The 22450-nt window shown below is 39.8% G+C and overlaps 3 protein-coding genes across 6 annotated transcripts; 2 read left to right on the top strand and 1 right to left on the bottom strand.

Annotated features, from left to right (window-relative positions):
* Nucleotides 1-766: 766 nt before the first annotated feature.
* LOC113122971 (F-box only protein 47) lies at nt 767-6659 on the bottom strand. The gene is made up of 12 exons (XM_026294675.1): nt 6587-6659; nt 6426-6479; nt 5116-5298; nt 4462-4623; nt 4245-4321; nt 3768-3842; nt 3320-3428; nt 3038-3211; nt 2464-2613; nt 2031-2173; nt 1729-1888; nt 767-902 (listed from the first exon to the last, which is right to left on the bottom strand). The coding sequence occupies exons 1-12, from the start codon at nt 6657-6659 to the stop codon at nt 802-804; spliced, it is 1461 nt and encodes a 486-aa protein (XP_026150460.1). The 3' UTR covers nt 767-801.
* On the top strand, nt 6267-10264 carry LOC113122952 (claudin-14). Of its 4 annotated transcripts, none has more exons than XM_026294641.2 (6): nt 6268-6462; nt 6556-6981; nt 7908-7960; nt 8071-8223; nt 8404-8665; nt 9096-10264. In XM_026294641.2, the coding sequence occupies exons 5-6, from the start codon at nt 8432-8434 to the stop codon at nt 9594-9596; spliced, it is 735 nt and encodes a 244-aa protein (XP_026150426.1). In that variant the 5' UTR covers nt 6268-6462; nt 6556-6981; nt 7908-7960; nt 8071-8223; nt 8404-8431; the 3' UTR covers nt 9597-10264. The 4 variants fall into 4 exon arrangements, with proteins under 4 accessions (XP_026150427.1, XP_026150426.1, XP_026150425.1 ...); XM_026294640.2 differs by having other exon boundaries at nt 7897-7960; XM_026294639.2 differs by lacking the exon at nt 7908-7960 and having other exon boundaries at nt 7987-8223.
* Nucleotides 10265-13275: 3011 nt separating this feature from the next.
* On the top strand, nt 13276-19446 carry LOC113123653 (high-affinity choline transporter 1-like). The gene is made up of 8 exons (XM_026295864.1): nt 13276-13459; nt 13612-13725; nt 14353-14508; nt 14661-14809; nt 15221-15364; nt 15645-15798; nt 17523-17740; nt 18793-19446. Exons 1-8 carry the CDS (start codon nt 13276-13278, stop codon nt 19444-19446), a joined length of 1773 nt encoding a protein of 590 aa, XP_026151649.1.
* The last annotated feature ends 3004 nt before the right edge of the window (nt 19447-22450 follow it).

The following is a 22450-nucleotide window of genomic DNA, read 5'->3' as shown; positions in this document are numbered from 1 at the left end:
ACACCATGTTTCTTTAAAAAAAAAATCAGCTAATTAAATATAATTTGTATATGATTACTCTGTATAGTTTAAAGCTCCAAGTAATACTTACTGTATCAATATCATACAATATCATACAAGTACAATGTCAGAATAATATGAAATATGAACATTTCCTTAACCCTTATATTTAAACCATTTTATCTGAAGCTGTCCTTTTTTATTCCATGACGCATGTTTTACTAATTTCACTGAACTTTTTTTCAACAATACAAAATAATTACAAGCTGAACAATAAAGGGTTGTTATTTACAGTGTTTCTGTTTTTCAGAGGTTAGGTACAAGGCCTTGTATAACCAAAGATATCGAAATAGACAAATTAGATTTGAAAATACAAAATTTAATAAATTATACAAAAACACTGTAATCAGTGTATCACAACTATATTTACATAGAGGTTATATGGGAATAAATAAAATCATGTTAGTGTTAATATATTAATATTAAATACTTTATATAAACTAACATGAAAGACAGTTTGAGAAGAATTTGAAGCTCTGCAAGAGATAAAATTTGTATAATTAGCCATACCGACCAAACTATTTAAACAGCTCCAGTTTTAACTAACAAATGCAGCCAGTAGTGAACTGTCAACAGAAATCATTCTCTGAACTTTCAAAGTTACCATGACACTTCCCATGTCCATGTCCTACTTTTGTTGTAAAGATCCAACACTCACTCCTGTAGTTACTCCTTTTCATTATTGGCATTTGTTTCATTTCCAACTCTTCCACACTTTCTCGCTTTTAACCCACATCAATCTTATTTGAGGAACATGTGGAGGAATTTTGTGTGAAAGCGAGCACTGGAGTCCAGGAGGATACACAGGGTATGGAAAGTCTCCCTGTCTTCAAGGTGGTTCCCTGGAAACAGATAATGGCATTAATGACACACAATGCATTCCCATTTGCTCCATACCAATGCTTAAAACATTAAACATTGGCATAGATGTGGCATGATTTAAATAATGAATATTATCAGAAGCAATTAAACATTTGCTTTAAGTGGCAAAACTGAGGTGAAAACACATCCCTGAGCTCTAACAGCCACACATAAACAGTCAACACACAAACTTTCAAAACAAGCTGCACCACACCACACAAAAAATCATCTTCTCTACTACAACTTAACCTGTTTACATTCCCTTAATACAAGTTGATCTGTAAATATCAATCACTCTACCCCCATTCCTTCTGCCTTATGTTACCCATTAGGATCCTATTATGATTACAAGATCAAATTATTATGGTATTATCTTACTTGCAGCAGGGAACCAGTGTTCCCACAGGTATATGTTACTTATTCCAACCTGTCCAAGATTAATTTTTGGTACTGAGGCACTAAGCAAGAAGGTTCCTGGTTCAAAACACCCATCAGGGGCCTTTCTGTGTGGAGTTTGCATGTTCTCCCTGTGCTTGTGTGGGTTTTCTCCAGGTACTCTGGTTTCCTCCCACAGTCCAAAAACATGTATGTCAGGTTGATTGGTGACTCTAAATTGCCCATAGGAGTGAGTGTGAGTGTGTGAGGTTGTTTGTCTCTATGTGGCCCTGTGATGGACTGGTGACCTGTCCAGGGTGTACCCCTGCCTTTCACCCAAAGAGAGCTGGGATAGGCTCCAGCAGATCCCTGTGACCCTAAATAGGAATAAACTGGTATAGATAATGGATGGATGGACACTAAACAACTCACCTGCTACCGAAAACTCAAAGAACTCCCTGGTGATTTCTGAAAACATGTTCTCCAGCTGTTGGATAAAGCAGAACCTTTCAGGAGCCAAAGTGAAAACTTTGCAGATCTGCTGTACCAACTTCACCGCCCAGGACATATGATACCCGTCCTTCTCACACACCTTGATAGAAGCCCAAGAGCCCAAAAGTTACATATTTTTAGTAAATTAAACAGCTTTTATTGTGGAAATAACAACTGTAACATATCAATTATTTGATGTTTTAGTTCCATAAAAGTACTAGTACTAGTACTAGTACTCTCACCAGCACAATGAAGACGATGAGTCTGGAGAGCTCAACAAGTTGTCCATTCAGGGCCTTGCTGGCCAGAACAGTGTAACAGAGACCGCTGCCACAGAGCACCAGTAGACGAGCCACATTCTCCACATGCCATGGCTGGGGAATAACTGGACATAGTGAGGAGGACAACCAGATCTATCAATCAGTTTAGTTAATCTACAGTGTTAATTTTCACATCACATTGAGATAATGACATTAGCTGATGCTACAAATCCTTTAAGTAAAGATTCTCTAGTTGTCTGGCGATTTGCCAGATTAATCGATGCCTGAATACGCTTTGCCTCTAATTAATACTATGTCTTTATGACAATAAAGACCTTGGAATCCTTAAACCTATTATGTGTCTATCTGGAGGTCTGTGTCATCAGAACATCTGACAACCACTCAAGTATGATACCAATAAGCTCCTCCAGGATTGCCAACATCGAGTCAGTGGTCCAGCCTTTAAGTTCCAGTTTGCCAAAAAGCAGGAGAACAGCCCGGCCCAGGTCCCACAGAGTACCATGAGGCAGCCCCCTCTCCACCAAATCCTCCCAGCCAAGGGTGCCTGCATGTAGGAGAGAAACACACTCACTTAATGTCCCTTCGCTACCACAGTATGACACCATGATGTTTTTAAGCAGTCTATGGTTGTTTCAGTTCTTTGGTGGTTGTCTCAAATCTTTCCGATACACACATTACATTACATCGTGCCCTTTAAATCAAATTTCAACATATTTCAAAGAAAAAAGCAAATAAATTATCAGCAACAGACAAATAGTAGCAGTTATTTTATCACTAGTGAGATACTGCTGCAGAAAGCAATTTATTTTGGGCCAAACTTACCACTATCCTGTAATTCAGGAAACTTTTAAATTGTGTTACATAGAGACAACTGCCAAGGATGACTCCAGTTTGATTACGTTCCCAGGGCGTGAACAGAGACATAGTTGATTGTCTTTACGAACTGTTAAGTGAAACAGTTATCTTACCCTCAGGCAGCACGGGTCCATAGAGCATCAGCAGTAAGTGTGCCTGGCTAACCATAGGCCAAGGCTTCAGGAGTTGTATTAGCCAGAACTGACACTCTAGCTGGTTTGGCCATGGGTCCAACAGAACCTGGCGGCAGAAAATACGAAGCTGCAGCTCTTGGTACCACCTCACCCCTGAAGACAGATTTCCCACAAAAATATGTCCTCAATGATGGATTTCTTTCTATATTACATTTAGTCTCTATTTTCTTGTTTTCACTACTACTAGACACTGAAACACACCTGGTTTTGCAGTGATGACTGCCTCAATTTTGGGCAGCAGGTTTGTGAGGTCACACAAGAAGCTGAACACCCTTTGGCACTCCAGCTCATCCCACCCTGCAATTAGTATCTGTGAGGGAGTCAAATATGTATTTCATTATTCCATACTTCCCTGCTGCCACTATAATGTTTTTAAATGAAAACTGCGATGGGACACAAAGACGAGACAAAAATGAGTCGCAGTAAGATTTCGTAACCTCAATGCTTTTTCCTGAGGTTATTTTTTTCAGGACTTTATGTGGTCAACACTTATACATGTATATAGTTACATAGGTGTCTTAGGTGATACAAGTCATGTAATTTCCATGTTATTACATTGTGTTTATGCTATGAAAGATTTGTGACTTCCCTTTAATTACAGTAAAGTTTCAACTTATTACACATTGTTCAGCTTTTATGAGTCTCTCACCTGGAGGAAGGCACCATAGCTGGAAAAGCCAAAGCAGTCTGGAGAGGGACAGTGCTCCAACATAAAGCAGGGAATCTGCAACAGATTAAAAGAACAACTATGCCTGGTCAGTGCAATCTGATCTGATACTAGATATTAGTACAGAACAAATCATTGTTTTAGCTAAAACAATGTAACTTAATAGGACCAACATGGTTTTTCATATTATCTACTTTACTGTTCAAAGGGCAATGAAAACTAGCCAATAACAGATAAACAAATAATAATAATGTAGCTTCTTTGATAGATAAAATCAATTAGCCTAGTGGAACACACACGCTGTGCCAACACATTTTGTATTGAATTTTGCACCTAAAATAAAAAGAATAACTAACATCTTATACTCCCTGGCTCTCTCCACTATCCTACAAAAGAAACTAAATTGGACACATCACAGTATTGTGCATTTAATTATTCTCTCACCTGTCCATTTCTTACCTGTGAAAACTTGCTAAAGATGAACTTTAACCTCTCCTTTGTTGGTAGCAACATGGTACATCTCTTGAACAATAACCCTGAGACAACATAGCACATCATCAAACTAAAAAAATGTTCTATTTTTTCCTCTTCCTTCATGTTACACAGCAGTTTGTCCCTAGTACTGCACAGCATGTCTGGCAGCAGTACACCTGTCACATCAATAGCATTGACTCACCCAGGTCTCTGTAGTGTCTAACAATGGATCTCTGTTCAAGGCAGGTGGAGTGGTGAAAGCTTTGGATGATCATTTTATTCTTCCAGGCCATTGTGGAGATGTAGTCCACAACGTATCTCGTGATTTCTTTGGACACCAAGCTGAACACACTGATCTCCAGCACTGACAAACAAATATTTTCATTCACTGGATGCTGTATATGTCTCAATGAGCAATGCAGTATTAGAAATATACCAGCATAGTTTTATTTTCTTCTTTTATTTTATTACTTTTGGCACACTTCTTCTTCTTTTTTTTTGTTACCATAAAAAAAAAACTCATATTAAAAATTTGTCTGTGTGCCGATAAATAAAAGCTCTGTGATGTTACAAAATTCAGCCCTTACCCTAACCACAATAAATTTAGTTCAGTTGAGTCACATTATAAGCTGCAAAAATGCCATTTCTTTATTTGTCTCGACATGTAATTTATCATTCATACTTGCATTGTTGACCTAGACCACTTTAAATTCAATGTTTTGAATGTGGCACCAGTTTGCTGCTGTCTTTGGTACTCTGCACAGACACATGCAAACTGTGGGGGAAAATGTTTGAAACCCACCCTGGAGGACATGAGCTGTTAAGAGGTCATGTCAGGCACCCAGCCAGACCTTACCAGACAGTTTCTCCAGGATCATGTCAAACACCTCTGATGGGAGCCTGTGAAAGAAGCTGGTTGTGGTTCTGGTGCTGTTCTGGCTGCGGGTCATGATGGTTCTGGCTGGGCGGTGAGTCTTCCTGTGAGTCAGTGTGAACTTCCCAGCGTTTCTGGACGCTTTCCTCACCATTACCACCGTCCCTGAATTGACTTAAATCTACATGAAAAGACACAAAGCACGCGTGAAGCTGCCCCAGCTCAGGTTGAAACACCTTGTATCTCTGCAGTAAATATCAAAGTCCATTTAGCTAGCTAACCTAGCTAGCGCTAGCTAAACTGAGCTAATGCCACAGAGTAAACCTCAGACTTTACACCAATGTCCACGGACCTGACACATAATTAAAACGAACACAAGCTAAGTTTAATAAAAAAAAAATAATAATAAGATACGTTATAAATATTGTTACCTCGGTATAAAGTGTGCAGGCTGTTGTTAAATGTCAGCTCAGCTGCGAGTTAGCCGAGTTAGCTGAGTTAGCTGTCAGTCACCGCCCCGCCAAATCACTCCGGGACAGCAAAGTGTCTTTAGTCTCCAAACGAAGAAGCGAGGAAAGAGAGTAATAATTTGTTTACGTGTAACATGCAGTACACTGGGTCAGTAGTAAAAGTACATACAGTAAATAAAAAAAATACAAAATTGGAAATCATTAAGGCATTTTCCTCTGAAATATGAAAATATGTTTGTGAGATACTAACACATTACATCTTATTTATTTACTGAAATATATATAATTGTCATCTTGATTACACAGTCTTGCAGTAATAAAGTTTTTTTTTTCTAAATCAAATAGCTACTCAGTTTACTTTGCTGTGTAATCATAATTGTTTAGTGGCATGTTTTATGTGGATAAAAAAATATTCTTACGTTCATATCTGATCACATTTATTTTTTTTAAAAAAACACACACACGTAAAAAGAAAGGCCTGTACTAGATCATCTTGGTTGTGTTGCCCTGCAGCGTGGTGCACAAACAAAGCAGCAATGCTCAGCTGGTAATCACAGGATTATTGTGCTTAAGCAAGAGTATTAAGTGTTCCACATTAGAAGGGTGTCTCCCACAGGCAGACCTGGGAGGGGATCATCCCTGCAATAGACTGCTCCACTGTAAAGGCTGGATACTACATGAGGGACTCGGGGGAAGGACCAAACCAACGGGATGTCATGGTAGTAATGCTTTGTGCACAGAGGGAGAGAGAGAACCACAGAGCAAGAACATTGACTTACCAGATGAACCCAGGACCAAAACTGCAGTTGTGAACGACCTCACTTGCCTGGCCGTACAGTGTGCACCACACTACCATCAGGTAAAGTTTCACCTCTTCTGCAAGTTGGATGCAAGTTCATAGGCTAATTTAAGAAATTCTCTTTTCAGTCATTGTTTTCATTTTGTATTTCAGGGCTGAACTTTAGAGACAGAAACAACACAACCAGTGAGGACAATATCTCTTCTGTCTGCCTCTGGTTGGCAACACTGCTCTTCCCCTGGGTCCACATTTGACATCCAGCCGGTTAATCTGTCCAGAACAAGAAGCCAGCAGCAGGAATTTCTCTCATGTCTTTTCTGATATGATGCTTCTGACACCGACAGAGATAATGCAGATGATGATGATGATATCTAACACTGGTCAGTCACAGTCCTGCAGCGCTTGCTTATTGCATGTTTGTTAAAACAGGCAGAGACAGAAGGAGCTGGTCAGTGTGGAATCAGAGCCAGGATCCCTGTTTATCGGGAACTTCGCCAAACTCATCTCTACCTCCCGGGACAAGCGTGTCGTCTGGACACCTGGGATCATGGTTCTGTAGACTTCACAGTATATTTATTGGTGAGTATTTAAGTAAAGAGAGTTTTTACCAAATGTTAACATTTGAAAGGTTTTGCAACATTGCATGTACAATATTTCATAGAGTGTTGCTGTTGCTATTTGCTCAAAATTTCCACAGTTATCAATGATTAAACTGGGTTAATTTGGGGGCATTAAAGGCGAAACAAGATGCATGTCACAGCTTTGTCGTGCTTGCTTGTTATGCTTTCAGTGTAGTCAATCATTAAGTGAGCACAATGAGGCTTGTATCTCTGATATTTTAGGAGGCCCCAACAGTGCCAGGTCTAACACTGAACAATAATCAGGCTTTATAAACAGCTTCTGTTCTCTGAGGAAGTCAAAACAATGAGTCTGTATAAGCACAGTTTGTTTGTTTGACTTGAATTTTAAAGTCCGTCTGGTTTATTCTGGTGGGCACAAAAAAGTAATTGTGAATTTAAGGAATGTTTTTGGCAGTTTAAAACCTGTTATGTTTTTCACACCTAGGTTGTCACGGCTCATTGTTGAGGTGTACACGTTCACACTGTTTAAAACATTAAGAAGGAACAAAAGTAAATGCTTAACCACAACTAGGTTTCCCATTTTGTTACTGTGAGGGACAGGATCTTGACCTACAGCACCCTGGACAGGTGTGCGTGTGTGTGTGTGTTTTCCTATATTGCATGTGTATTTGTAAATATTAAGCATGTCACATAATCTCAGGTGGGAGATTGAGTTGGATATAACATAATTTAGCCAGTTATTGTCACAGTCTGGGGCCCAGCAGCTAAAGCACTCTGTCATCAGGTCCTTTTCTTTCTCTAATACCCTGCAGAACCGTGACATTTTTCAAAGTTTGTGGGTTATAATAATACTCTCAGCTTGGGCAGTTTCTGTAAATGTTTAATTTCCTCTCTCACTCTCTCCTTTCCTGAGGGGTGGTGAAGAGCGTTACAAATAGGCTGCTGTGATTTGCCCTCCAGAGGAGAGCGTTAAACAGGTGAAGCTGAACACTGCTCTCATTAGTTACAGATGCAGTCACCTGCCACTCACCAGAGACCGATCTCAGAAAACTGAAAGCTTCTGCTGCTATTTCTTCTCACAAACTAGAGCCTCTTGGGGAATGACTCAGACTCTGTGACCGAATGTATGCTCAGTGGAATTTACTGTACTGCTGGGGACCAAAGCAGATAAGAGGAGGAATCCATCCATGTGTTCATCCTGGGGGACAGCAGTTTTTTTCTGTTTCTTTTTCATGTGATGGTTTGTTGCATATATTTACAGTAGTTTTTTTGTTGATTTTCCTTTTGACCACATAACTATATCACATATCTATATGACTGAGACTAAATAGTGATAGATGGACTTTAAACACATAGAAATACTCATCAACTTTAAACTACCTTAAACTCTAAACTACACTTGTAACTTTGTACTTTGCAGTTTGAGCATCTGTCCAAGTGAACCAGTCATGGCCAGCACAGTAGTTCAGCTCTTTGGCTTCATCTTTGGGATGATGGGGCTTGTGGGAACTGTAGTTGCAACCCTGCTCCCGCAGTGGCGCAGCACAGCTTATGTGGGCTCTAATATCATCACAGCTACCACCCACATGAAAGGTCTGTGGATGGAGTGTGTATGGCACAGCACTGGCATTTACCAGTGTGAACTGTACAGATCTCTTCTGGCACTGCCACATGACCTTCAGGTAATGTACATGCACCATGTGGTTGAAGCTTTTATCTAAATCATTTTTATAATTGATCAATAAATGCCAACCATTTTCTCATTTCTTAATGATGTGAGTATTTGCTGCTGTTATCTTTTTTTTTTATTCCACTGTAAAATAAATAACTTTGGGATAGGGGTAGTTTGACAGAACAAGAAAACTGAAGCCACCACCACCAAAATTTAACATTCAGTTTTAACAGCAGGCATCTTAAGGGATCCAATCTTTTTCTGTGGCAGACTTCTGAAACTTGTCAGCTGTTCAATAATATAATCAAATATCAAGGTGATTAAACAATGTTAAGTGTGTTTTTTAATTGATGAAGAGGTCCTGCTGCCTTCAAGACCGCAAGTATAGCAGCAGGATTAATCCTAATGCTAAAATTCTTCTATGCTCTCCTCCACATTAGGCAGCCCGAGCGCTCATGGTGCTCTCCTGCATCACCTCAGTCCTTGCCTCTCTGGTTTCTGTGACGGGGATGAAATGTACCCGCTTTGCTCAAGGCTCACTGATCAAGTCTCTGCTGGCCCAGAGTGGTGGGATTTGTTTTATCTGTGCTGGTTTACTCTGCCTTGTCACTGTGTCCTGGACCACCAGCAGCGTTTTAATGGATTTCTATAACCCATTCCTTCCCATTGGTTTGAAGTATGAGCTCGGCCTGGCTGTGTACCTTGGTTATGGCGCAGCCTGTTCCAGCATGGCCGGAGGACTGGTGATGTGCTGGAGCAGCAGTGGCAACAGGTCACGGAATCCCAGCCATATGCGAAAGACTCAAACACCATCACCTCCCCCTGCCTTCAACAACATATATCCCCCTGGTCCACTCTACAAGCCCCCAGAGGCCCTTAAAGACAATCACGCTTCCTCACTTTGCTCCAGCAGTGGCTACAGGCTTAATAACTATGTTTAAGACTGGGCAAGATATTAACACAGTACCTATGAGTCCACATGACCTGTTAATGAATGAGCAGATACTGCATGTATGTCTTTACGCTTCTTCCACCCCAAGATAGAAAAGGAAAACATCACATTGCCATATTTCATTAAAATATCAGTTGCCACAGGCTAACTTGATAACTTGTCAACCCCCCAGGCTTTCATTGATCTTCAGTGTGAACTATGGTGTGTGTTCAAAGAACCGAAACCTGGTGACCTGGTGTCATGTACCTGAAGCACCAGAAGATGGCAACATATTCCTGCAGAAGCTCACAAATGAGACTGGATAGGATTCCTCATTAATGTTAATGAAAAGCCAGTTGTTCTGTCACTTATTCATTGTAGCCTAATTTTTTGTTGGGATGACATCCATACTTTTAAAACAAACTGTGTTTAATATTTATTTATTTAATATGTATATGTATGTAATATGAATGTCATTTTCGTGCCATAGAAAGAATTAATTTAAAGATCTAACATAAACAATATCATTAAAAACATTATAAGGACTGGCTTTTTCACAGCAAACATTTGCAGCAGATTTATAACTAACATTAATTGGTGAGTTCACGACTTGTTCATGCTCACCTACTAGCCAGGTCTTCTGTAATGCTTAAAATAAAAGAGTTGTTGTTTATATTAGTTCCGCCTCTGCTTTTCCTGCTCAGTTGCACTAATTCAGATTCATCTGCGGAAATCGATAACACAGAGTTGTGTAAAGCTTGAGAAGGCCACCAGGTGGCGACAAAGGTCTTTTGACCAGGTGAGCGTCTTACTACATGCATTACTCCATTAGTTGGGAGATCGAGTACCAATTGATGGCCGCATGTAGATTCTATTGGTTGATATTTAGCACTTTTAAGAACACCACTAACATCATGTCTAAGTCTTTAAGCCATATATGTGAAATGAAAAATATTCTAAACATTAATATACTAATATCTAAGTTATTTGTGATTTCACTGATGTTTTCCAGGCTGGGCTGCCTGTCTGTAACTACCTGTAACACCACGGACGTGTTTCAGAGCCTGTTTGTTAGAAAACCATCCAATTAGAGGTAGCCTCTGTCTAGCAGCCTGACAGCCACACAGACACTAAATTAGAGGACGTGTCACATTTCAGGCAAGTCACTTTATATTTCTACCAGTCAGGCTGGTGGACAACAGCTTCGTTTACATCAAGAATATAAATTATATCACTGGCAAGAAATAAATAAATTAATCCAATTTAGTTTGGAGTCCAGTAGACATTACAGTTTATTATAGAGACAATTCACCACTAACTATATAAAACATATATAAAATACTAAAGAAATCTATCTATATATGAGATAGAAGTTCTTTGTTATGAAATCATAACAAAGTTAATAACTTAAAGTTGGGCTACAAACTAAATGCTCAACTTAGTAGGATCGCAGTTCATGTATTATAGCCTAATAAAAAAAAAAAGGTTTCTGTTGTGGGAAGTCTGTTCACATTTCAGCACCATGGACAGAGAACTAAATACTCATAGAATACCAGAAACCCTTCATAGTACACTAAAAACACTAAAATAACATGATTAGTAGGATAACATGATGTAGTTGAATTGGTGTAGTTCCTTTAATGCCGGTTCCACTTGGTTCGGGTTCTAAGAGGTGAGGGCCTTTACGAGGTAAATATAGACAGCATCTAAAGAAAATGGCCAAATATTGTCCCTTACACGCTGAGGATCGAAATAATGTCTGTGGGTCACCATTCATTGCACTTTCTTTATGACTTTTGCCAATACAAATTGTATTGGAAGTTGTTGACAAAAAAAGTGTCGGTGTTGCGTAGTAAAGTGGATCATAAAATGCAAACGTAATCTACACAGGACTTACGTCCTCAACACTATCACAATGCAGCCAGCGTTGGCAGCATAAACGCGATGTTTAACCGTGGAGCAACAGGGGTCCTGCACAAGACCGTAAATCAGGCCTGAAATGTAACCTGGCAAAGTAAAGGTTTCATCCATTGCCAATATTATATTATGATACTGGAAAGCTTTCCCGGAGAGGTTGTGCGTCATGCCACTCTCTATTAGGTGCTATTTTCGTCCTACCCTGGAAGACATTCATCCACCATCTACCACACTGACAGCACCCAATAAACCCACCACTCCCATTCATCTCCAACCTCCAACCACCCCACCCTCTCTCCCCCTCCCTCGCTCTTTCCCTCACTCTCTCTTTCCGTCGAGCATCGGTGACTTAAAAAAACAAGAGGAAAATTTGTTTGTTCCAAGAGGATTACTTCGTGGAATATTTTACCCACATCATCTGTGGTACTTTTAATCATTTTTGGAGACAGTGCTGCTGTTTTCTATTTAGACCGGTTTTTCCAAGAGAAAGGTAAGATGATGTCCGTTTCTCCGATTATGGTCTTTAACAAGTGTGTTGGTTGTGCATCTAAGTGCGTTTGATTACATTGGCAGATTTCGATTTAAACAGAGATCAGTAATGCAATACCAGCTTCCTTCAACGCAAAGGTCTCACTAAAACCTGTTTTGATTCTAGTGATGCAGCATCGCACATAAAACCAAATTCCAAATGTTTTAGATCTGTTTTGGTCAGTGATTCGCAGTTTTTTATCGAAGGGGCTTCGGTTTGAAAAGCATTAATTGACTTTTACGCACGGCAGCACTACAGGAAACAAACGCGTGTGGGCTTACTTTTTAAATATACATCACATTAGGGTATAATATATCATATACACTTGTAGAATAAAGTTAAAATTAGCTGGCACTGAGTGCGTAAACTGTCAGCATTGGAGCGCGCAGCGTCTGTAATTAAAGTCGCGCGTAAAAACCTTAATGGACATAACAACCTCAACACTAATAATCTGTTGGACACTGGTTGTTCCACTTTATTTTTTCTGATGCATATTCTTTGATCTGATGACAAATGATGGAGTTCGTCTTCCTCTGTTGCATGCGTCATGTGGATACATTAAGGTATGGCCACTCTTCGTAGTCTTTTCTGCTCAAGGAGAAATTGGATCGTTTGTTGTAAACTGAGCAAAGATCGAAAAGAGACAGTCTAATCTCACCGACAGTCTAACTTGCTAGTTACGTATAACCAAGTGGTGACTAGTTGATTTGTTATTTGCAAGAAAGTTGTCTACCTGATTATGTTTGAGCTACAATAATTCAATCTTTACGCATTAAATTGGGGAAAACATTTAGTTTAGGTTCATAAATTTGGTGAACATGGATTCTGTGGTCATATGCGGTAACTAGAGATTATTTGTGCGCAGGCAACATGGAATTTTGATTTGAATTGCTTCTGTGTGGAAAGCTCTGGACATCAGATGTTTGAAGCTGGGAGCACATTACACACATTTAATCCTGTAGCATCAAGAATTTGATAGTCTCAAAAAAACACTGTGGATCAGTGTTTTTCTTTCGTATGAGTTTAGTCAAACTCTAAAATACGTATGAAAGCACAGTCTGTCTTTTAATAGACTTGATTAAAGTTGTTTTGCACAAGTTCATTTGTTATTTCGGGTGAAAGACAAACCAGTCTACAGAAAAGTGTTTTACTTTTTTGTGTTTTCCAAGTTCCCTCCATGAGATCCCAGTTCTCCGCGCACAATAGCTCTTGATCACGGCGGGAGGAAGCAGACGACGGGGACATGGCCATCCACGCTGAGGGTCTTGTGGCTATCGTGGTCTTCTATGTCCTTATTCTGTTCGTGGGGATCTGGGCCGCGTGGAAGAATAAGAACTCCGGAGTTAGTGATGGCGGGGACCGGAGCGAGAGTATCATGGTCGGGGGAAGGGATATCGGACTCTTTGTTGGCGGATTCACAATGACCGGTGAGTTGACCAGTGAGCGCATTCTGTCACATTTGTGTGCTATATGAGGAGAAAAAAAACAGTAAATCTCGCCACCTCCGTCTTTTACGCACGGACCTGGCAGAGGCAACACATTTAATATTAAAATAGTTCTGTTTGTGGTTTTGTTTCAGCCACTTGGGTGGGTGGTGGCTACATTAATGGGACAGCAGAGTACGTCTACCTGCCAGACTTCGGTCTGGCTTGGGCACAGGCACCCTTTGGTTATGCTCTCAGTCTGGTAGTAGGTAAGAACCAGTGGTTTTGTAGTGATTTCTTTAATTTTACTGTACAAAGCAAATGTGTGTAAAAAAACAACAACATATGCAGTAAGAATACAGGTGCTGGAAGTATTTTTCTAGAGAACAATTTAATGAATTTTACCTTTTAGGTCTTTAACTACACATTGTCACTGACTGCCATTCACTGTAGGCTACAGGCAGAAAAGAAGATCTAAGAAGGTAATCTGTTACTGGAGTCCCCATGTCTGCTTTGGTTTTTAGCATTGTGGCAAAGCAGTGCAGATTTGTCGAATCAGTCTGCACCTGCAACAGTATACCATACAACAATACCACAACTCTGACAGCAAGCAACTGATGCTGATTACACGTCTGGTGTTTCTACATTCACACTATGAGGAAACCTATAGTGCAGGGTAATGAAAATGTGGTAGGGACCTTTCGAAAAACTCTCCCATGTAAAAGCTGGTAATGGTAAGCAGAGATTTTAAAAAAGTGAGGGTCACGATATACTACTTATGTGATGGGTAAAGACTTTATGGTGAGTTAGTACTTTATATAGTTTTGTAAAATGCGTTTTCTAAAAGGGCTACAAAGCAATTTTTTCTGCTTACTATAATGTCTGACATTATTCAGGGGGCCTTTTCTTTGCCAAGCCCATGCGATCGCGTGGATACGTCACCATGCTGGATCCCTTCCAGCAGCTTTACGGAAAAAGGATGGGGGGCCTGCTCTTCATCCCGGCACTCATGGGAGAAATCTTCTGGTCTGCAGCCATTTTATCTGCCCTGGGTCAGTGTTAACTGAACAATATTATTTAAATATCAAAACATGCATGTTTAAACTTAAAATGTTGTATTTGTCTTATTTCACCATGTCAATTGCTGCACTATATCTCTGAGTCTTGACTGTGCCTGCTGAACTGACTAACTACTGTCCTGCAGGTGCCACACTGAGTGTGATCGTGGACATAAACATCAACATGTCGGTGGTGATCTCAGCTCTGATTGCGATCTTCTACACACTTGTTGGAGGACTTTACTCCGTCGCATACACAGATGTGGTCCAGCTGTTCTGTATATTTGTGGGCTTGGTGAGTTTCAATGTGGTATAAACATCTACACAAACCAGTGAGTACAGAGAAAATGAATGACTGTACTGGAGACACAGCAGTATGATTAACTAACTTTTTATTACGAGAAGGCCAGAACAGGTATCTTGATGCTGTCATTAACCAATATTTGATGTAAAGTGTTTAATCCTGACAATTTGTATGCCAAAAACTCCCAAATGATACACAGCATTCAAACATACATTTGGAATCTGTACTTGTATTTTTTTTTTTTATTCCAGCTTTGGTTGTTGCTCATTTAGTCATGACTGTGGATATGGAAAAATATTTACAATTTAAACCCATACAGTTAGGGTCTTAAAAAGCCCACAGCCAATAGTATTCATAGTATTATAAATAATAATATTTGCATTGTGATATCCTCTCCATCAGTGGATCAGTGTGCCTTTTGCCCTGTCCAATCCTGCTGTGTCGGACATCAGTGTTTCAGCCAAGGAAGCAATTTACCAGTCCCCCTGGCTGGGGAAGATCGATCCTGAGGACAACTGGCTCTGGGCAGACAATTTCTGTTTACTGGTAAGTCATAACTTTTATCAGAAGATTCACCAAGAGACAGCATATTGTCGTAAAGTAAATTGCACATACATTTTGAGTGAACTAATTGCACAAACTGTTAAATGTTGCCAGATGGGGGTTTTAAAGGTATTAGGGGGCAGTTATGTCATAGGGCATCTGAGGGTATTTTTCTGAATGACAATTTATTAGTAGTGTTATTTAGAAAAACTGAAATACAGTTGTTAAACTGTATCTTGCATTGGTTTGGTGTCTCTATTTATTATGGTGTTTCTGTTTCTAGATGCTGGGGGGAATTCCCTGGCAGGTCTATTTTCAACGGGTACTTTCTGCCTCTTCAGCTACCTACGCCCAGGTCCTTTCCTTCCTCGCCGCCTTCGGCTGCTTGATCATGGCTGTCCCCTCAGTTCTCATAGGAGCTATAGGGGCCTCCACTGGTAAATACACACTCAAGTCACAACAGTTCTGTTTATATGATGTAGACAAGTATATATATCATGCTGTTCATACACACACACACACACACACACACACACACACACACACACATACACACACACATATATATATATATATATATATATATATATAAATAAAAAATTATATATAGGTATATATATATATATATATATATAGGTATATCACTAAATATATTATTTTATGATCTATACATAGACACACTATTAGTCTAGTTTGCAGCTGTTAAATCAGATTACTCAGCGGAACACAAACATATCATACACACAAACACACACATTAATTAAGCAGTTAATGAAACATCACAAGACAATCGAAACATCCAAGAATCTGATCCCTTATTTAAACAGGGGTGTGTGATCAAAGGGAAGACGATGCCTTCCTGAATTGTTGACACCCCAGCAGCTTTTTTTTCAGATGTGTAAATGTAGATGCATGCAGTGTCTGGAGGGTAAACAACAGCAGACGGTTCTTGTCACGATGAGCAGAGAGCCATCGGACCATGCCGGTTTAGTGAATATTACATCTGAGGAGAGGCTAATTAATCTGGTCTGTCTGAAGCTGCTTCATGTATAATCGGCAGTAATCAAGTGCTGCTTGCAAACATCAAGGGAAGAGAGAGAAAGACACAGTTTTTGAATGATGAAAAAAATTAGGAAAAAACTGGCAAAAAGACAGAAAGATACCAAGGGTTTAAAGGCACAAGTGCTACAAGGACAAACAATGTCCATTGAATGGGAGGAGAACAGTGGGAAATGAGGGAGTTTGATGTATTAAGGACAGGAAAGAAGTGCAGAGATGACTGATAATTCTGTTGGAAGACATGAAGACCAGTTTACCTAAACCATTACCAGATTTAGCTGCTCAGTGAATGAGCTCCTTCAGTGTCGAGTTAGACATGCTAGTTTCAGTTCACTATAATGAGAGTCCTTGAGTCCTTGCAAGTAAAAATGTTTTTCCAGCTTTGAGATTTGTAGTATTTTAAAATGAATACTGGCTTGAAGAAGCAGAGACCATTGATGAAAAATTCAAATCAGTATATTGTGATTTTAAACATTGTGTTAACACATAAATCTACTACTGTCTAGTTTTTTTTTTTAAATAATAAGCCTGCATCTATGCAATGTAATTAATCAGCCATCAAATCATCACATCACATACACATTTCATACAAATTATTATTATCACTTTTACCATTAAAATGCATTGAAATACCGACTGTATTTTTCAATGATGACTCATACTGTATTTAGTACGTTGAAGCTGCCCTGGGTCATTGGCAAACCAGTCTATTAACCACTTAATATTACACAAATGCTTTATTTCCAGTAGTATTCATAATTTTGAACTTTTGTCTTATGGTAATGGATTTTCCCTGTTTTAGCAAAACACCACAGCCTCATATTTATAATCTCTGTTCTGATTAAGCACAGGGGAAGCCCTTTTAGTTTTCAGGAGCTGAAAAGGTGTATCCACAGGGATTATTATAATAAGTCTGTTCTTTTGTCTGAAAAGCTAAAGGATTAGTACAAAAATCCTGAGTAATCTCATAATCCATCCATCTAAAATTCCACAGGTTGGCCAGGGGTGAAACTGTATTAATATATAAACCGTGTGCCAAGTACAACTTTAATTATGTTGTGATTATTGCATGTTTGAATATGCTCCCCATTTTCTCCTCTAGACTGGAACCAAACTACTTATGGGTCCCTCCCACCAAAGGATAAGGATGAATCAGACATGATCCTTCCCATAGTGCTTCAGCACCTCTGCCCACCCTACATCTCCTTCTTTGGTCTGGGGGCGGTGTCGGCTGCAGTCATGTCATCAGCAGACTCATCTATTCTCTCAGCCAGCTCCATGTTTGCCAGGAACATCTATCAGCTCGCCTTTCGGCAGTCGGTAAGAGTGTAACAATAATTCTAACACAAATCTGCAAAGTTTGAACCAGTGGCTGCAAGCATCAGTCAGCTAATCAATAAATCAATTTTAGTTCTATCCCAAGGGTTTATGAATGTGTCAGATTGTGTCTTGAAACATAACAGCTGCGCAAATTGAATCTACACTTAACTGTACGTTGCTGTACATACAAATCCAGACCCCAATGGTTCAGACAACATTGAAGCAGGCAAGCTCTGAGTCAAATGGCCCGAAAAATGAAAATATTTCAAAGGTTCTGCGGCTTATACATGAATCAGCGGGTAACCTATTACATAGTATATTAATATGTATTTTGTTGGTAGCAATGTGAGAACTGGTGATGGCAATATCTGTCCGTTGATCAATCTGAAAAAGTGAAAGACAGACTGACATGAAATTAGACAATACACTGAACCCCAAGTTTCTCCCAGTGGGTCAGGCCAGTGTCTTACATATGGTGGCTGTGCTGCAATCAGTGTTTGAGTGTGTGTGTGTGTGTGTGTGTGTGTGTGTGTGTGTGTGTGTGTGTGTGTGTGTGTGTGTGTGTGTGTGTGAGAATGGGTAAATCAGAGGTAAAAAGCACTTTGACCATTATGGAAGAAAAGTGCAATCCATTTACCATTTTATCCGAGTGTACAGCCTTACAGCTTCATTAGCTTAGCTGTCAACCTTTGTCCATGGATGCATCAAGGTGTGGATACTGCATATGATGTTCAATTCATTCCTATACAAGATGAACAGCAACACATACAATTCTTCATGTACCCAGATGATTTGCATTTTTGGGCCCAGAGAGTATGTATAGCACTGTGCCAGCTAACTTGTGGGCCAGCTTGTGTCATGTGATGAACACAGAAGTTGTAGTAATGTGGCTTGGCCACTACACCAGACTTACTTCACACACAGTGCTGTGTGTTGGGGGAATAGTCTAGACAGGGAGCACAGGAGGAGCAGCACAGCAGCAGCACACATTTTTCTTCTCCATGTTTTGTTTCCCTCTTCACTCTGTTTTATCCCTCTCTTCTATCCTCCAGGCCTCAGATCGAGAGATTGTTTGGGTGATGCGACTCACTATCTTTGTATTTGGAGCTTTTGCCACTGCTATGGCATTGTTAACGGGATCAGTGTACGGCCTGTGGTACCTAAGTTCTGACCTGGTCTACGTCATCATCTTTCCCCAACTGCTCAGTGTATTATTCATCAAGGGCACCAATACCTATGGCTCTGTTGCTGGCTATATTTTTGGTCTTTTGCTGCGCATTGGTGGAGGGGAGCCCTACCTTAAACTCCCTCCTTTCATCTACTACCCAGGCTGGGTGACCCAGGAGAAGATCCACCATCTCACTGGGGATGTAGAGTATTTTATCCAACAGAGGTTCCCATTCAAGTCTGTGTCCATGGTGGCATCATTTTTGGCAAATGTAGTTTTCTCTTACCTGACAAAGTACCTATTTGAAAGTGGTATGCTGTCACACAAATACGACTTCCTGGATGCTGTGGTGTCTAAGCACAGCAAGGAGATCATGGACAAGGCTACTTTGGTGAGCAACCATGATAACATCATTCTTTCAGAGATGGCACCTGTCAAGCAGGCCCTGGGTGCATCACTTGCTGGGACCTTCATCAACACAGAGGTCCTCAGTGATGATGGGGCATCCAGTCCAGAGGCTTTTCACAATGAAAACTAGACAACAAAGGCACAAAGGAAACCAGAACCAAGGAATTTAAAGAAGGAGTAGTTAAAGAGGCATCAGCATTCTTCAGGTAACTTACTACTGCCGCACTGGAAGCCAAATCAACAGAAACCTGCTGTGGCTTCCAAGTGACTCCCCAAGTTTGTTGTATGCTGATGACATGGTGCCTCCTTCTTTTTTGAGATTCCTTGACTAGAAACAGGAAAGTGACAGTCAGCTGTGTCGAGCATACCATAGTCATTCTTGTGTTGTATTGTCACAACTGTGAATCCAAAACCACTGCAACCATTGTAATTTAAGTGCTGCTACAGTGATCAGAGGAACTTTTAGGTTTGTGGTGGGTCATGAGAAGAATGCAATATCTAACCAAGGAATTGTGTCTGTGTCTACCTAGCAGTGTGTATGTGTGTTGATGATGTACGTGCATCAAGTGAACAGTCCAGAAACCTTTTCCATTCTTTTAGTTTTACTTTTGCATAATTTTTTATTGATAGAGCAATAACATTTTTAGGATCTGTGTTGTACAGATAGATACATTATATTATATTTGCAGGTCACAGTTATTGCTTTTAACTTGCCGACCAGCAGGTTGATCTTGGATGATCCCAGATTATGTTCAGGAGGAACATTTTTGATCATTCACTGCCACCATTTTTATTCCTATATTATACCAGATGTTGTTCCTATATTATCACATGTTGCAATTACAATATGGTTGTAGTATAATTAACATTAACCCTGACATAATAAAATTCTTGGACCATTTGGGGGCATTTCAAAATAAAAAAAAATTGGTTAAGAAAGCTGTAAACACAACAATGACCTTTAAAATTAGTGTGCCATCCACCTGGCCTTTCATCAGCTAATTTCTGTTTCAAATGTAAGGTGCGGTTTGCAATCTCCATCATAGACATGATTTGATCTAGAAGCTGAATTAGGAAAACAGAAATGACTGAGGATGTACATCCTCTACAGACAACATTAGCCATACATATAAACTATGAATCCTAAATTGCTAATGTTTAATGTTCATAGTAAAACATTAAAAAATAATCATTCTTTACTGCTTGGTATAGGATGAAGCACATGAAACATCTTCCACCACTTTGGCCTCCATAGTTTTGGCAATAAACATTTGCACTGAACATAAAACCTAATGCAGAATCATTATATTATACATTTCATTTTATAGGAGCCTTGTTTTAATTTCACACTACCATGATATGATAAGTATCTAACTGAAATAATTATTTTCTATTTTTGAATGCTTTTATGTGTACAGTCATTGGCTTCTATTCATTTCCATATGTGTGAAAATCGGTTTGCAGTCTTTCTTTTTGTTAAACATAAGGCTGGGTGTTAAAATGATCTTTATAGCCATGCATAAACATAAAAATCCCCTCCACGATGATGGCGAGATGATGCGTGATTTTCTATGGATAAATGTGTCCCTTTAACCATCCAATAAGACTACAACAACAGAGTTACGTGGCTCACATGTAGGACAACAAGGAAAAAAACATGGAAAACACCCGTGTTTGGTAATGTAAAGCAGAGTGAGGAAGCCAGCTGCACAACTAGATGAAACAGTGGATAGGAGGGGTAAACACAACATCAGTGATTTGGAGACCGATTGGATTTTTAAAGTGACTTCGATAATATTTGCTGTAAAATAAGCAAGTGAGCAGTGCCGACAAAGACGCAAAGAAGCAACAAACATTTCCCCTCTCAGGTCACAGAAACACACAGTCAGGGGCACAGTACGGGCAATTTCACAGTGACGAAACATGACACCTGTTAGAACAGCTGCAAAATAACAAGTCTGAATGAAACTAACACCTGGTGTAAAGTAGCAGAAAAACCTGGTTTTATGCAGAGTGCAGGGGAAAGCTTAAAGGGTTACCAAAACTAACATGTTGTTTAGTCATTTGACAAAGCCATAACCTATCCAAATGAGAGTAAATGTTTAAACCATTTTGGCTGCTGTGCCAAATTATCAGTTTTAGCGGTACTCACCATAGCACAGTGTTAAATCCTTGTTGCCTAACAAAGATTTTGAAGGTCATCACATATATATATATATATATATATATATATATATATACACAGTGGGTACAGAAAGTATTCAGACCCCTTAAAATTTTTCACTCTTTGTGTCATTGCAGCCATTTGCCAAAATCAAAAAAGTTCATTTTATTTCTCATTAATGTACACTCAGCACCCCATCTTGACAGAAAAAAACAGAAATGTAGAAATTTTTGCAAATTTATTAAAAAAGAAAAACGGAAATATCACATGGTCATAAGTATTCAGACCCTGTGCTCAGTATTGAGTAGAAGCACCTTTTGAGCTAGTACAGCCATGAGTCTTCTTGGGAATGATGCAACAAGTTTTTCACACCTGGATTTGGGGATCCTCTGCCATTCTTCCTTGCAGATCCTCTCCAGTTCTGTCAGGTTGGATGGTGAACGTTGGTGGACAGCCATTTTCAGGTCTCTCCAGAGATGCTCAATTGGGTTTAGGTTAGGGCTCTGGCTGGGCCAGTCAAGAACAGTCACAGAGTTGTTCCAAAGCCACTCCTTTGTTATTTTAGCTGTGTGCTTAGGGTCATTGTCCTGTTGAAAGGTGAACGTTCGACCCAGTCTGAGGTCCTGAGCACTCTGGAAGAGGTTTTCTTCCAGGATATCTCTGTACTTGGCCGCATTCATCTTTTCTTCAATTGCAACCAGTCGTCCTGTCCCTGCATCTGAAAAACACCCCCACAACATGACGCTCCCACCACCATGTTTCACTGTAGAGATTGTATTGGGCAGGTGATGAGCAGTGCCTGGTTTTCTCCACACATACCGCTTAGAATTAACGCCAAAAAGTTCAATCTTGGTCTCATCAGACCAGAGAATCTTATTTCTCATAGTCTGGGAGTCCTTCATGTGTTTTTTGGCAAACTCTATGCAGGCTTTCATGTGTCTTGCACTGAGGAGAGGCTTCCGTAGGGCCC

This window comes from Mastacembelus armatus, chromosome 21 (assembly GCF_900324485.2).
Source record: "Mastacembelus armatus chromosome 21, fMasArm1.2, whole genome shotgun sequence".
Taxonomy (NCBI): domain Eukaryota; kingdom Metazoa; phylum Chordata; class Actinopteri; order Synbranchiformes; family Mastacembelidae; genus Mastacembelus; species Mastacembelus armatus.
Note: the sequence above shows the minus strand (reverse complement) of the source record. Positions and strands in the feature narration are given on the sequence as shown.

Bases quoted from the DNA above. Each gene is read 5' to 3' on its own strand.
- LOC113122952 (XM_026294642.2), top strand. From the start codon at position 8,432: ATGGCCAGCACAGTAGTTCAGCTCTTTGGCTTCATCTTTGGGATGATG. The intron at 8,666-9,095 runs GTAATGTACATG...CCTCCACATTAG, and splicing joins CACTGCCACATGACCTTCAG to GCAGCCCGAGCGCTCATGGT.
- LOC113123653 (XM_026295864.1), top strand. From the start codon at position 13,276: ATGGCCATCCACGCTGAGGGTCTTGTGGCTATCGTGGTCTTCTATGTC. The intron at 14,810-15,220 runs GTGAGTTTCAAT...CCTCTCCATCAG, and splicing joins TCTGTATATTTGTGGGCTTG to TGGATCAGTGTGCCTTTTGC. The intron at 15,799-17,522 runs GTAAATACACAC...TTTCTCCTCTAG, and splicing joins AGCTATAGGGGCCTCCACTG to ACTGGAACCAAACTACTTAT.
- LOC113122971 (XM_026294675.1), bottom strand. From the start codon at position 6,659: ATGTCAAATGTGGACCCAGGGGAAGAGCAGTGTTGCCAACCAGAGGCA. The intron at 4,624-5,115 runs GTAAGGTCTGGC...TTTGTTTGTCAG, and splicing joins GATCCTGGAGAAACTGTCTG to TGCTGGAGATCAGTGTGTTC. The intron at 2,174-2,463 runs GTATCATACTTG...CACTATGTCCAG, and splicing joins AATCCTGGAGGAGCTTATTG to TTATTCCCCAGCCATGGCAT.